Genomic DNA, 15,831 nt, shown 5'->3' with positions numbered 1-15,831 from the left:
AAAGAGATGGATTGGGCTCAAATAAAACAAAATTGTGAGGATGATGCAGGACAAGTCAATGTTTCACTCCGTTGTACATAGGGTCACTTTGAGTAGGAACTGACTCAAAGGTATTGACCTAAACACGACAACTATTTGTCATTTAAGTGGATTTAAACCCTGCTCTACCTTCACGGTGGTTCTGGCTTGACTGAATTCAGCCAGTATTGACCCTGTTCCAAGTTACTGGCTCAGGATCAGAGCCAATCAGAGCTATGAGGCTTGGTGTTGCTGCTGCCATTTTGCTGCTCTGTGGGACCCTGAGAGGAGAATCAAGCTCTAGCCTGCACAGCTCTTTTGATCAACTTGATCTCTGAATTAAGTCATATTTGTCAATGGTGCATGGGCTCTGCTATATGAGTCTAGAAATTCATGGTTCTGTATAAGCTGATTTATTTATGTTTTTACACAGGAAGATTTCTGATGGACTCATACTCGGCAGACTTGCAAAGAACTGGAGTTTATTCCTAACTTCATCCAGCTGTGGCCCTAAGGCATAAGTATGAATCTCTACACAGTTCCCTTGAGCAACTTGAGCTCTACTAGGTCACTAGTTGGGGCTTTGGACTGGCCTTCCAAAGGTGGCTTCCTTGCAGCCCTGCATCCTCTTTGCAGGAGCACACCCAGAGGCAGGCTAGACTCGGCAGGAGGACAGAGCCACAACTGACTCCCTCTTTGTTGCCTCATTCCTAGAGGAACTCAATTGTATTGGTTGTTGAAATCAGGGACCAGATAATGGGACTTTTCTGCTGCACAATCCACCCAGCCCACTGATGTCAAGAAGAATATCTACAGGCCTTCCAAGACTATAGTCTTTATGACATCATTCACCCATCAGGGTGTCATAATGCAGTGGTTTCCTTGTTGCTGTGATGCTGGGAGCGATGCCACCGGTATTTCAACACCAGCAGGGTCACCAATGGCAGTCAGGTTTTAGCAGACAGATGTGAAACAAGGACGTGGTGATCTGCTTCTAAAGAACTGGTCAGTGAGCACGTCAGGCACTGTAGCAGAATGTTGTCTGGTATAGTGCAGAAGAGGAGGCTCTTCAAAGTAGAGTCTACCTTAATGAATGAAATGGAGTAAAGCACCTTTGCACACGTGGTACAATTCAACACGAAAATAAACAGCTGCAAACATCTACTGATAATTAACATGAAGTGTACAAAGTATGAATCCAGGGAATTTTGGAGTCACCAAAAAAGAAATGGAATGTTTGAAGATAGCTCTCATAGGCATTAGTGAACGGAAATGAACTGGTGGCTATTTTGATAGACAATCATATGGTCTCTATACCTGGGATGACAAATTGAAGGTAAAGGATGTCACCTTCATTGCCAAAAAGAACATTTCAAGACCTACTCTGAAGTACAACACTGTCAGTGACAGAATGATATCCACATGCCTACTGGGAAGAACAATTCATATGACATTCAAATGTATGCGTTAGCCATTAAGGCTCAGATGAAGAAGTTGAAGCTGTTACCAACTTCTGCAGTCTGAAATCGATCAAACATGCAATCAAATGCGTTGATAGTTACTGGCGATTGACTGCTGGTCTTTCAGGGTGGGGACGAAGAGGAAGGCTCAGTCGTTGGGAACATTTGGCATTGGTAAGAGAAACAATGCTGGGAATCACGCAATAGAATTTTGCAAGACTAATGACGTTATCATTGGAAATACCTTTTTCTACAACACAAATGAGGGCTAGACATGTAGATCTCAACGAACCGACACAGAGGGACCAAATGGACTCTCTCCGTGGGAAAAGACCTTGGAGAAGCTCAATAACATCAGTCTGAACAAGGCCAGGGTGGACTGCGGAGCATAGCGTTACTGTGGGTCAGAACCAACTCAAGGGCACCCAACACCAATCACAACAGTATTTATGGAAGGGGACGGTGACAGCTGTCTTTCAAGTTGAGTACAAACTGCTGATCTTTCTCGTAGTAATTGTCTGCTTGCCAGCGTGCCAGTCAGGCTCCTCATGTGCTCATCCACTCAGCCATCGCTTCAAGTTGATCCCAATCAAAAAGGCTCTGTAGGACAGAGTACAGCCCCAATAGGGTTTCCAAAGCTATAATCTGTACAGAAGCTGAGTGCCTGCCCCATTGTTGTCCTTGTTGAAGGGATGGTGGGTTTGAACTTCCAACCTTTCAGTTAGCAGCTGAGTCCTTAGCCCACGGCACATTCAGGGCTCCTTGACCGGCCCTAGTCCTCCCTAAATCTAGAAAGTGATAGATGTTGCTTAGCTTTAACATTTTCTAGTTCCAAAGAGTGAGAAAGGGCATTTTCAGACAGAGTCCTGCTGACGCTGGCCATTGTCCATCCTGCAGACCTCGAGCTGGAATAATTTTCCCTTTAATAAACTGTGATCTTTAATGAGAACAAGTTTGTAAATTATTATTATCTCCAGAAAGTTGGCCACAACTCTGTCGGGGCTAGACTCTCTCTTCCTCCCTCTGCTTATTTCATTTAAAATCACAGGCTACCTAAAGAGGACTGCTTATCTCTCTGTGCCTGTACCAGAGTAGATGAAGTGTGTGTGTGTGTGTGTGTGTGTATGGTGTGTGTGTGTGCGTGTGTGTGTGTAGATGGTGTGTGTGTGTGTACATGCTCATGGGTTGTCGAGTGGCCTTTTCTTTAGAGAGCCACCTTCTGCTTTTTCTTCTTCCCTGAGGCCCAGCTCTAGCAGCTTGTGGAACATCAGGCTGGCCTTTCTCTTACCTCAGCTGCATCTTATCTTGTCATAGGCCTTCACGTGTGAAAGCAAGATATATGGCCAGCAGTCACTGGTTATTCATAGGGCAACCCAATTGTCAGCAGTTCTTTAGAATTATTTTACCCATGAAAGCAAGAGTGAGGATAAATAGTTTAAAGTCATTTCATAAACATACAATGGCTGTTCACTTTTGATGTGGAAAACACAATTGTACTTATTCATGTCAGCTGTTCCAGAAAGAAAAAAGTGGGGAGCTTAACATGCTCTTGTTCTGTGCTTAAGATTCATGTGCTCTTTAAATTCTGCCGGCATTTGGTCTTCAAACAGTTCACGCAGTTTGCTGTGCAGAAAAATCGGTGAACTGTCTAGGGGAAGAAATTGCGCTTTTAAAATGGTTCCTCAAGTGTTTTGGAATCACGTTATAAAAGCCCTATGCTTGTTATTTGTACACCAGTTGCGGAAGTGGCTAGTTCATATCAACCATCACAAGAAGGAAGGGATTCACAGAGAATCACAAAAACACACAAGCAATAAATAAATAAATATCACTGCTGTTGAGCCACTTCCAGCTCTCAGAGACCCCGAAGAACAGAGCGGAAACTCTCCACAAAGCTTCCAAAGCCGCACGTCTTTACCGAGGGCTGGACTGTCCTCCCAGGGAGCAGCTGATGGGTTTAAATGCACCGACCCTCTCGTTAGCAGGGGAGCACCGAACCACGAGGCCACTGGGCCTCCCGAGAAATGATACCATCGATGCCAAATATTGAATGTCTCACTCTCCCAGTGTCAAAATATTTAGTGCAGTGTAAGCATCTCTGAGGCAGAAGGAGAGGAGCCAGGAGCACATTCTGCACATATGCAGCGCATTAAAAAGAAGCCCACACAATTTATTTTTCAGATTCGTTTTGGCTCTAGAAGGTTCCCTGGGTGGGGGAGGAGCAAAAGGCAAGACTGGCGCCCACGTGGCTGGAGCTGAGTGGCAGGAGAGGTCAGCTCAACTTGCTGCCCCCCGGGAGGCTTCCCAGACTCTGGCTCTTCAGAATCCCCAAGGCCAGCCCTGAGTCTGACAGTCTCAGTTTCTCAAGGTTGAAGTTCCCATCCTGAAGGGAATGCCTCTGGCTGGCTTTAAGTGCCAGGCTGGGGGAGTAGGGGATGGGCACAGACATCAAGCAGAAATCCTTGACAATGTCTCCTGGCTCAGCAGATACCAGTTCACACATCCCACCATCTTCTTCCATCTAGTCAGGGCAATGGTTTCCCACCCTGGCCCTACCTCAGCATCATTGGCGTGGTCTTTTGACAAACTCACCTTTCCAGGGCCCACCTTGGGCGCTTCTTCAAAAGGCCTGGGTGGAGACTGGTTCCTTTCCAGCTGTGCGGTCAGTGAGGAAACATCACTTGAGCCACATGACTGTTTTACTTGAGGGCTTCGTTCCCTCAAGGAGGGTGTGTGAATGTGCTGCCTACACGAACACAGACCCTAATGCAGTGGGGCTCATTTGCATGGCCCAGGTTGCATGGCCTAAGAATTACAACCTTCATGTCAAACAGGGCCCCAGGGTGTGGGTGCCATGTTCTTCACTGCTTAGATCCAGAGCAAACCCCACTAGCAGGGCTGTATGAAACTGACCTTTTAGGCTGGCCCTCTTGTGTTAGGCTGAGTTGCCCAGAGAAACAAAACCAGTGATACTCATATATGGGGGTGGGGTGGGGTGTAACCCAAAGCAGAATTTGTTTTTCAAAGCAATGTATTGAAATTTCTTTTTTTACAAAAGAACCTATCACCTTCAAAGTCCTCTCCATTACACAATATGTTTGTCAAATCTGTGATTCCATTCATGGAAACATCTTTCAAACTCATCTGTTTGGATGGCTGACAGCACCTCCTTATTTTTTTCTTCTTCATCAAGTTGTCAAATCACTGTCCTTTCATGTCCCACTTCATTCATGGAAACACAAAGAAGTCTTGCGGAGTGAGGTCGGATGAGTAAGTTGCGTGAGGAAAGAGAAGCATACTGTTTTTTGCCCAAAACTGGTGCACTGAGATGGCTGCGTGAACAGGTGCATTGTCACGGTGGCAAAACCAGTCAATGTCTACCGCAAATCAGGCCTTTCTTGTCACATCCTGTTACACAATCTTTTCAGAACCTCTAAATAGAAAGCTTGATTAACAGTCTGACCTGGTGGAATGAATTCCAAATGTACTACAAGTTGACGTTTTCATCCGTTTGGGAAGCTGATGGATGTCCACAGCAAGTTTTGTCATCAACCAACATTTTACCTTTCTTGAAATGAGAAAGCCACTTGTACACTTGAATTTTTCCCATAGTGCTGCCCTTGTAAGCTGCGTTCAACATCACAACAGTTTCTGTGGCATTTTTCCTGATCAGGAAACGAAATTTCACAGCTGTACACTGTTCATCAGCCATCACAAAAAATGAGGTTCAAGCTAAATTGCTTTCACGAAAAAATTCACTGTGACCAAAGAGCCTTCCCAGATGATGCCACTGGGCACACTAACTCAGAGCGAGTTGCTTGATGCTTGCCTAGGGGGGGAGGGAAATGTGTACTACAAACCTCCGGCCCAGTGACTGTCTTAGAAAAAGACCACACCCTCCTAGGAGGCATCATCAGGTGTGACCCGATTGACAGACTCGACTCCGCCCCTACCCTAGTGCAAGTTGACCTAAAATCTAACTGCCACACCAAGAGAACTCCCTTTCCAAAGAGGATATTTAGGACTAGTTTCAATGTGTGCTCAGCTGATCAATGAACATGAGGCTTTGTATTTCTCACTCTGCTTTTCCTATCAATTCCCATGACCGCCTGACTGTTCATCTTACTACACGCACCTGTGAGAGGTTGCAACAAAATCAGCAAAATAACGTTCTGCTTGCCAGCACCTGTCTGCCGGAAAGCAAAGCCACCGTGAAGTGGACAGTGGAGTAGCCCTTTGCAGGCACCTGTAGGAGCAGCTGCCCCACTGGGGTGTGTCACCTCCCCCGGGATGATTGGGACGGCCTGACCTCCTGCTTCTAAGCAGAGATTTAGTGGCATGCCTTCGGGTGTGGGAGCCCTGCCTCTTCTGACAGCTCTGGCCTGTCACTGGCTTTGCAAGAGACTCCCTGCCCCTCTCTGGAGCACTCCCCAATGCTGAGACGTTCTCCATCTCTCTCTCTCTATCCCCAACCCCATTTGGCATCCTTCATTCCTACTTATTAGAAGGCTTAAAAAAGGGCTGGTTACAATTATCTAGTTGGGGTTTTCCAGGGAAATAGAACCAATCGAAAAGTATACACTGATATGTGTGTGTGTGTGTGTGTGTGATGTGTGTGTGTGTGTGTGTGTGTTACTGAAACAACAACACACACATTCTTATATGGATAGATAAAACAAAACAAGCTCACTGCCATGGGGTCAATTACTTCGGACTGAGAGTGACCCAACAGGACAGCCTAGAACTGCCCCTGTGAGTTTCTGAGGCTGTAAGTCTTTACGGGCAGAGCAAGCCTTGGCTTTCTCCCAAGAACTGGCGGCTTGTTTCAAACGGCTGGCCTTGTGATTAGCAACCCAACATGTCACTCTATACCTCCAGGACTCCTACTTACAGCAGTTCTGAACTTTCCTCAGGCCATGGCCCTGTCATACAGTTCCTTGTGTGGTGGGGATGCCCAGCCATCAAATTGTTTTCATTGCTACTTCATAACAGTCATTTTGCTACTGTTATGACTTGGGAGACCCCTGTGAAAGGGTCGTTTGCCCCCCAAAGGGATTGCGACCCACAGGTTGAGAACTGCTGTCCTAGATGGACACATAGTATATGTATATATGTATAGTATGTGTATACATACTCTATATATGTATACCTATATCTCTTTCTCAGATGATTAAAAGGAGGCTGCCAAATCTCAAATCTTCAACTGATGAGATAAGGGCCCTCTCCACCCCCAGCCATTATGGAGAGTAGTCTGCTTTAATTAGAAAGATTAGCTACATCTCAATACTTTCTTTCTGGAAATGCAGACTGGGCACTCGCCCCGAATGTAGACTAGCCAAGGTGACATGGGAAATGAACCACCTCAACAGTGGGCCTTTTGTGGTTCCTTAGCAACCAATCAATCTAGTCATTCACATACAGATTTTGGGCACCTGCTGTTTTCCATGGAGCCCTGGTAGTGTAGTGAGTTACCCATTGGACTGCTAACCACTAGGTCAGCAGTTCAAAACTCCCAGCTTTCTGCAGGAGAAAGAGCAGGCATTCTACTTCCATAGAGTTACACTCTCTGGACCCCACAAGAGCAGTTGAACCCTGTCCTATAGGGTCACTATGAGCGGACATCAACTCAATGTCAGTTGGTGAGTGATCTGCTGAGTGAACATCAGGGATGTAGGAAAAACAGAGGCACTCCTTGTTCATTGGGGAGCATGCAGTCTGGCCAATTCCACAAGGTGAAGGCTCTAAGTCTGCACCAAATGTCCCAGGTTCCTCCATGACAACCGTACCTCACCACTGTTAGACACCCCGAGCCTTTATTTGCAGCCCAGCTCTCTCCCACCGCCCCCTCTGCCTTTAGGTGTCTGAGAATGACAAGATCTCAGGTCCACAGGCATGTGTCTAGGTGTGGCAGGTAGGGCACATGCTCTGGGCTCCACAAAGGGGCAGAGACGACTGTGCACCGCTTCTGTCAGCAGGAGAAAGATACGGCTGTCTAAGAGACCCAAAGGGGCAGTTCTACTCTGTCCTATAGCATCACTGTAAGCTGGAGTAGACTTGAGGGCAAAGAGTTTTTTACATGCCCTGATGGCATAGTGAGTAATGCCACCCAACAGCATTGGGCTGTTAACCACAAAGTCAGCAGTTCAAAACCACCAGTCCCTGCAGGAGAAAGATGAGGGTGTCGGTCCCATAAGACGTGTAGCTTCCGAAACACTATGCCATGAGTTGAAATCAACTCAGTGATAGCTTAGCCACCTCACTTTCTACAACAGCCTGTGAGAGATCATTTAGCGAGTTAAAGTTCATTGCCAGAAGGACTTATTTCCTGTAGACATCTTTGGGCTCAAGTCACCCCAAGAACTCCCAAGCAGTTGTTCCAGTCTCTTCCTCCTTCCTCTCACCACAGGCTCCCGGATTTCCTTTCTGTGTGATTTTATCCCACCTCCCACAAGCCCAACTCAGACACCTGAGAATCCTCCTCCTCCTCCTCCTCTCAGGGAGAACCTCAATTTCTAGCCCCAGCACCTGCTGCCAGCCGGTAGGTTCTCACAGCCTCATCTTTCTCCCGGGGAACGCCTGGGGGACTCAAACGGTGGGATTTGCAATTAGCAGCCCAGTGTGTAACCCGCCACACCACAAGGATCCTTCCTTCTCCAGCCACAGATGTGGGCAACTCCTGTTGAGTCTTGCTCCTAGATCTAAATAATGACTTCTTTTCTCTACGTATTTAATGCTTTATTACCCAACTCGGAATTTAGCTTCCGTCTCCAGCCTCAGCCCTTTCTCCTTGAGTGCATTCTTCCCATTGCTTCCAGAAAACGATTCTAACACATTTTGTCATGTCATATTCCTGTCATGTCATAGCACATGTCATATTCATGTCATGTCATAGCACATGTCATATTCATGTCATGTCATAGCACAAAGTTAAAAAAATGGTGGGGGGGGCATTAAAATGGTTTATTTCCAAGATGCCAGGAAAAGAATATGTGGAGCTGTTTTGATGGAAGCTGTGGCCAATGGAAGGAGGAGAAGAGAGAGATGGAGCCCTGACTCCCATGCACCCCAGTCCCCAACATCCCCAGAGTAGAACGTCAAGGCCCAGCAGAGACTAAGAGGATAAGAGCTAGATGCCTTAACCAGGGAAAACAGATCTTCCACCATCAACCCTGACTTTTCCGCCAGGGCCCTTTCTTCTATTCCCTAATACCTTGTGCTCACAATATTAGATAGGATATAGAATACAACTTTACACTTCAGTGCAGCTCGAGCCTCAGCTCAGCAGCACCTTCCCTGTGCAGCTGCACCGATCCCCCCGGGAGACATTCCTCAGGCTTGCTCTGTCCATCCAATACAGCCTCATTTTCACATGCCTACGTCTCACTACCCTGTGAGCACTCTATCTCCATCTTGGCGTCTCCTGTCTCCCTGGGTTCTGAATGAGAGAATGAATGAATAGAGACGTATTTTTGTTCAACCACACTGGGGTCATTGGGCTCACTCTCTCAGTCTATCCCTATTCACTGCTTTCCCTTCAGGCGGTGACAATGGAGCAGCCGCAATGACCCATAGTTGGTTTTGCTACTTAATTCTATTTTCCCATTTTTCTCTTTGGAAGAGCTGTGTTCCTACAGCTGTCAATTCATGTCACCCTGAAATGATTCCACCTTCTTGCTCCCCTTTACACATACTCTTAGTTCCTGACAAAGAAGCAAAGTGGGGCAGGAAATCCCTACCGCAGCTTTCGCTGGTAGAGAAGGAAGTTGGAATTGTGAACTTTCGCTATGACTTTTAGAATAGTCCAGTAAAAGATAGCTACACTTTTTTTGATTGCCTGTAAGTTTTGCTACTTCATGTCTGTTGTACATGGGCTGTGGTTGAACTGACACCCCAAGTCTACAGATGTCAACTTGACTCAGCTCGGAAGGGGAGAGCTGGGGTCAGTAGAGCCAGGTACACAAAGTCTGGGGCATTGTGTTTTCCTTTTTCTTTTTCTTTTTTTTGCCTCCTCTAGTTTATCAGGCAGCGGAGAGAAACGTTCTCCAAGAATGGTGCACGCTGTCAAGCTCTGCTCCCTATTTTGAATAAAGCCAGTCAGCCCCATGCTCTTCAGTATTTTCTCCGACGTTTCATGCATGGCTTATTACAAGTGTTCAGGTTCTCAGAACAACTTGAAGCTCAAACCAGGACTTGCTACGCCTGAACCAAGCCTGCTTCAAAGTCTGCAAAACGCTGACCGCTCACCCACATTGAGCTTTTTAATAAAACCCTGGACGTCTGTCCTCATGAATGCCTCACTGACATGCACCTGATCTTGGAGTGATTTTAAAGGCATTTTGGTTGACTTTTCCATATAGTTATTGACTTTATTACCTTTCACCATAAATATTGACTATTTGAGATAATGGATATGTATTTCCCACTATAGCTATTTAGTGAAATATAAAGAAATAAATATATTGACTACTTAGCATAGTTTCAAACTACTCTGACCCTGATAGTGAGTCCTCAGGGTAATATGAGAAGAATCTTAAATGAATGAAATGTCCAATTACCTTACATTTCTGATAAACAAGGACCACCCTCACCTACAGGTCAGGCCCTTAGGAAACCAACCAGGAAAATGCAGGTGCCCAAAGCCTTCCGTGTCTTTTAACCCGTGAGAAGCGAGAAGAGTGTTTTGCCACTTTGCCTTATCCACTCGCGACTGCACTTCAGCAGAGGTGGACAGAGACCACCCCGCCACCAGCCCGGAATCTCACGGCATCCAGCCCCAGCCAGTCCCTCTCATTCTTTGACATTCTAGCTCCTGGCTCTGTATTAGTGGGATGGGCTTTCTGGTGATTTCACTGACCCTGAAGATGGTCATTTCCCTGTACTTCATCTCAGTTTCTCAACTTCTCAACAAATTTTGTCTTCAGTTCCATCTCAGCCACCCTTTCTGTAGGGGGACACACCTTAGACTTGGTTGCTGCCAATGACAATCTTTCCCAAACCTCAATTTCAGGCTCCCCTTTCCAACCACCGCATTCGCCCCTTCCACTTACTCCATTACCCTTACTCCGGCAATCCTCTGGGATCCCTCTGGGATGTCCTGTTCACCTCATGTCATTACCTCCGAGACGCCTCACACCTTTATTTTCTCTCTAACTCAGTTCCACGTCCAGGTCACAGCTTTGTTACTTCACTGTGCACTGCTCCCCCGCTTCGCTGCTTTCTTTCTCAGCCAATGCCCTTGAACCCCGCGCTGCTCTGCCTGCCCAGCTGGCAGGGAAACAGACTCAGGCTGATAGTCTCCATTTAAATTGATCAGCGCTAAAGCCGTCAGGCCAAAAACTCTCTCTCCACAGATTGCTGATGCCTCCTTCCCAGCTTCCTGAAAAGCTGGCGCCTTTGCTCCCAATTTGACTGAGGAGAACTGTGACAAGCTGTCACCACCAGCCCATCCAACTACCCGTCAGCCTCAGAGGGCCGCTATTCCGCCTCTTGTCATAATCGCCCCCTGCTTGAGCGCTTCTGCACTGTCTTCTTATCAGAGGTTTTTCCCTTCAGCATATACATGTACAATCATTTCCTTCAGGTTCGAAAGCCCCTTCTCCGACAGACCGTGCTCCTCCAGCCACCACCGTTCTCCTGAATCTCTTTACAGCAACGGCCATCAAAAGAGATGCTCCCGGCTATCCTCCCTCACTCGCTTTCAGACCTGTTCCAACCACACTTTGCCCCCTGCCATTCAGCATCATCAATGGCCACTGTGCGCCTACACGTGATGGCAAATGTTTGGACATTTGACATTTGTGACCTGTCGACCCCGAGGGCTTTCTTCTGAGGCAGTTCTGAGTGGACTCACCCACCCCCCCTCTGGTTATTAGCTGAGTGAGTTAACTAGTTACAGCACTCAAGGACCCCTTCACCTGCCCGTTGTTATCTCTGCTTGTGTGTCTACTAGCTGTCTCAAGCTTAATGGATCCCGAAATAAACTTCCTAATCTTTTCCCTCCTCGCAGTTCTCCTCCTCATGCCCCCGGCTTACGTATAGCACCCCCCCCCCCCAGCCCTGTTGTGATTCCGCTCAGGCAAACAAGAGCCGTCAGCCAGGAGCCTTGGAGCCAGCCTCGCTGTTCTTTCCTTCCTGCTCACATTCCAGGTCCTGTTTTCAAAACACAGCCGCAATCTGGCCACGTCTCACCGCTGCCTCGGCTGCCTTCAGCTCCAGGAATGGTTATGATGGTACTGAATGGCCTTAACACAAACAATGGCTTTGTCTCACGTCTGGGAGATACCTGGAAGCTTCATACCACCCCAGATCTCGCACGCAACCTCACCATTTCAGGTTTTATCAGATGCGTCCGATGCTGATGAAATGGTCATTTCAAAATTTGGCTCAGTAATTGTGCATTGGGCTGCTAACTGCAACGTCAGCCCTTTGAAAATCCGGCTACTGTGAGGGAGAAAGACAAGGCTTTCTACACCTGTAGCGCTACAGTCTTTGGTGTCCACAAGGGCAGGTGAACTCTACCCTATGGGGTTGCTGTGACTTGGAATCAACTAGATGACAGTGAGAGAACAGAGCAATAATTTATAAAAAATTAAAAAGAAAAACTAATAATATATACATATACACATATGTATATATGTATATGTGTATACACACACATATATACATACACACACACATATACACACATATACGAGGGGGTGCCTCCCTAAAATGGGGATTTTCTAAAAGCTATATATTTACCGTTTATTAATTAATTTATTTATTACAAAAGAAACTTATCCCCTTCAATGTATTCTCCATTACATTTAATACATTTGTCAAATCTGCAATTCCATTCTTGGAAACATATTTCAAACTCATCTGCTTGGATGGCTGACAGCACCTCTCTCATTTTTTTCTTCACCTCTTCTATGTCATCAAATCGCTGTCCTTTTATGTCCCACTGCATTCGTGGAAACAAATAGAAGTCGCACAAAGTGTGGTCAGGTGAGTCAGGTGTGTGGGGTAAGAGAGGCATGCTGTATTTTCCCCCAAACGGGCACACTGAGATGGTTGCATGAGTAGGTGCATTGTCCTGGTGGCAAAACCAGTTCCTTGCCTGCCACAAATCAGGCTTTTCTTTGGTCGCACACTATTACACAATCTTTTCAGAATCTCTAAATAGAAAGCTTGATTAACAGTCTGACCTGGTGGAATGAACACCACATGCACTACAAGTAGACATTTTAGTCTGTTCAAAAATTGGACAGACGTCCAGAATGGGGTTTGGACATCAATCGACATTTTACCTTTTTTGAATTGAGAAAACCAATTGTATACTTGAGTTTTTTCCCCCATAGAATTGTCTTTGTAAGCTGTGTTCAACATCAGTTTCTGCAGTATTTTCCCTGAGCAGAAAATAAAATTTCACAGCTGCACACTGTTCTCTTAAATAAGCCATCACAAAATATGAGGTTCGAGAGAGACTGCTTTTATGAAAAAATTCACTGTGACCACAGAGAACCTTTCCGGGTGATGCCACTGTGTGAACTAACTCAGAGTGAGTTGCTTGACGCTCACCTAGTGGGAAAAACACTATGAAAGCTCCACTGTGCCGAGCGCAATCTCATTTTTTAAACGAGGAGGGTGCCCCTTCCTATATCCCACCTTGTCTCTAAAGTACCTGAGGTAGAGCATAGAAGCCAAGGTAGCCCCGGTGAAGTGGGCTATGCACTGAGCAGCTCGCCACAAGGTTACTGGTTTAAACTCACGAGTTACTCCTTGAGGGAAAGATGAGGTTGGCTTCTTATCATAGATGTACAGTCTCAGAAACCCCAACGAGACACTCTATCCTGTCCTGCAGGCTTCTATGAGTTGGAATGGACTTGATGGTGGTGGGTTTGGTGTGTGAGGAGCCCTGGTGGCAGAGCGGTTAAGTTCCTGGCTGCGAGCCGAAAGGTCTGCAGTTTGAACCCCCTGGCACTCTGTAGGGGACAGAGGTGGTGTCTGTTTCCAGGAAGATTATAGCTTTGGACAGCCAACAGGGGCAGCTGTACTCTGCCCTACGGGGTGGCTGCGAATTGGAATGGGCTCTGTGGGAACAGGAAGAACATCAGATGTACAGCTGCGTTGAAAAATAAATGAGGCAATTGGCTAGGCCAAGGGAAGATAAAGATAGGAAACCATCATTGGGTGCAGTAGGTGGTGCGGAGAGCTTATAAAAGCACACCAGGGGCCCTGCACTTGGTGCACAAGGAGGAGCGCAGTGCCTCTTCCTCTAAGGTGCTGTCATGTCAGTTCTTCCCCCTTGCGAGCCCCTTACCACAAACAACCCCTAAAGCCTGAGAGGGAGCGGGGAAGGAGGGTTTTAGAAGAAGGAATGGGGCAAAGTTGCTGAGGCAACTTCAACTCCGAACAGACCTGAGCTGCACTGCAAGCACGCCTCACAGGCCCTCCAATCCCCGCTCCCAGAACAGCGCCCCTCCCTCCCCGCGCAGGACGGCGCAGTACTTACCAAGACCCAAGCAAGAAACTCTGAGTCCTGATTTTCCAAGATTCCTAGGAAAAGCAACAAAACAGCATACGGTTATCATTTTTCAGGTGTCGTTCGTTATCTTTTGAGTATTAGATCGTATTCTGATGGTATTATTCTGGACAAGAACAGAAGTAGAAGAATGGTTGTTTTATTGCTACCTAAACACTGACCAGTCCCTCCTCACAAAATCGAACTCCTTACCACCGAGCTGGTTCTAACTCATGGAGACCCTTTATGAGGAGAACTCTGCCCCATGGGTTTCACAACTGCGGCCTGTAAGCCACCACCCTTCTAGTTCATAGCCAGGAGCTTAACCCTCTGCACCACTTCAGCAACTCAGCTCACTGCCATGGACTCAATTCCCACTAGGCCAGCAGAGCAATTTCCACTCTGTTGGGCCTCAGCACATGAACAAAATATCCCCACAGGGCGCATTTTCTCAGTGCGGAATTATTTTCTTTGCTTCTTTGTTTGCATGTTTGTTTTCTTTCTCCCTGTAGAATGTGAGCTCCTGAGGGACAGACCATTATGTTATCCATCAATCTTTCATTCATTATTCATCAACAGCGCTTGACACACAGTAGGCACTTAATAAATACTTATTCACTGGCTGATTGATAAACTGGTTTCTAAAACTGCCTAGTTTTCTAAAGGAGAGGGATTATTAAAACAACAAAGGTGAAATTATACCTCTGGCAATCTGAATTCTATGTGTGTGTGTGGTGAGCGTGTGTGTATGTGAGAGGAAGTTAAATATATCCATATATGTATGACAGTGTCATAATAAACACATTTAGTATAAGAGTATACAAAATAACTTTCAGAAGTTCAAATAGTCCTTTAAAAATGAAGTTTCATTTCTTCCAGACTTCTACAGCCATTGCCACACTAGCTGGGTTGCCTTGGGAAACCAGTTCTTCTCTCTGGGGGGATTTCTTCATTAGGGAAAGGGGAGATTGGTGCCTGTGCCAGCCCGTTGTGGGAACAGGAGATGACAAATGGGCTACAGTGTCGCACAGTAAACACAGGCACAGTGCAGTGATTGTTGCTGCGTTCCCACTTGTCCCAGCCCTCACAGACACGGCGCTAAGATTTTCCGTATTCCTTAACTGCAGCCGACAGAGAGGCACCTATCACACAAAGGGACACGTGACAAATATTTTGAAGTACAAAGTAGGATGACAAACCATGGTAACCTCCTCCCATGAAAATACTTTGCATAAGAAATTCCCCCAGTAGCAGCTCAGAAGACCACGGGATGTACAATCAGAAGCACTTCCTCTGTATTGTGACTGTCTACTGAGTGTGAAAGAAATCTAGAGACAGAAAGCAAAACATGAGGAGAAAGCCAGAAACAAAACTAAGAAAAGAGAAATATATATTCATATATGCGAATGACATCATTTTCTAGAGAGACCTTCAGCATTCATAACTCCATAAATACTGACTGAGAGGTCACCACACTCCAGGCAACATACAAGCCCAGGAGGACACAAAGTTTCCTTATCTCAAGGAGCTCAGTCTAGTGAGGGACCAGAAAAGCAAGCACGTTACTGCAATACAACACATGTTACCACGGAGGGCTTGTGTAGCACACAACTATACAGGTGTCGTGGGAAAATTGCTTCAGGCAAACCCAAACCCACCTGGATCCCGGCTCACACTGACCCTAAGAGGAGAGAGTGGAACTGCCACCCAGAGCTCATAGACTGCTCGACTTTCTGGCAGCAGACAGGCTCGTCTTTCTCCCGAAGAGCAGCAGGTGAGTTTGAACCACTGACCTTGCACTTAGCAGCCTCATGTTCAACCCACCGTGCCACCAGAGTCCCTTGATCTAGG

At 46.5% G+C, this 15,831-nt stretch overlaps 1 protein-coding gene across 5 annotated transcripts in view; it reads right to left on the bottom strand.

The window, feature by feature from the left end:
* KCNAB1 (potassium voltage-gated channel subfamily A regulatory beta subunit 1) overlaps positions 1 to 15,831 on the bottom strand; it is a 460,831-nt gene that overhangs the window by 102,886 nt on the left and 342,114 nt on the right. For all 5 annotated transcript variants that reach the window (XM_075548868.1, XM_075548871.1, XM_075548869.1 and 2 more), the window contains exon 2: positions 13,972 to 14,015. In XM_075548868.1, the coding sequence (XP_075404983.1) occupies positions 13,972 to 14,015 (44 nt within the window). The remainder of the gene's footprint in view (positions 1 to 13,971; positions 14,016 to 15,831) is intronic.

Source organism: Tenrec ecaudatus, chromosome 4 (genome assembly GCF_050624435.1).
Source record: "Tenrec ecaudatus isolate mTenEca1 chromosome 4, mTenEca1.hap1, whole genome shotgun sequence".
Lineage (NCBI taxonomy): Eukaryota > Metazoa > Chordata > Mammalia > Afrosoricida > Tenrecidae > Tenrec > Tenrec ecaudatus.
This window is presented reverse-complemented; position numbering and strand designations above follow the sequence as displayed.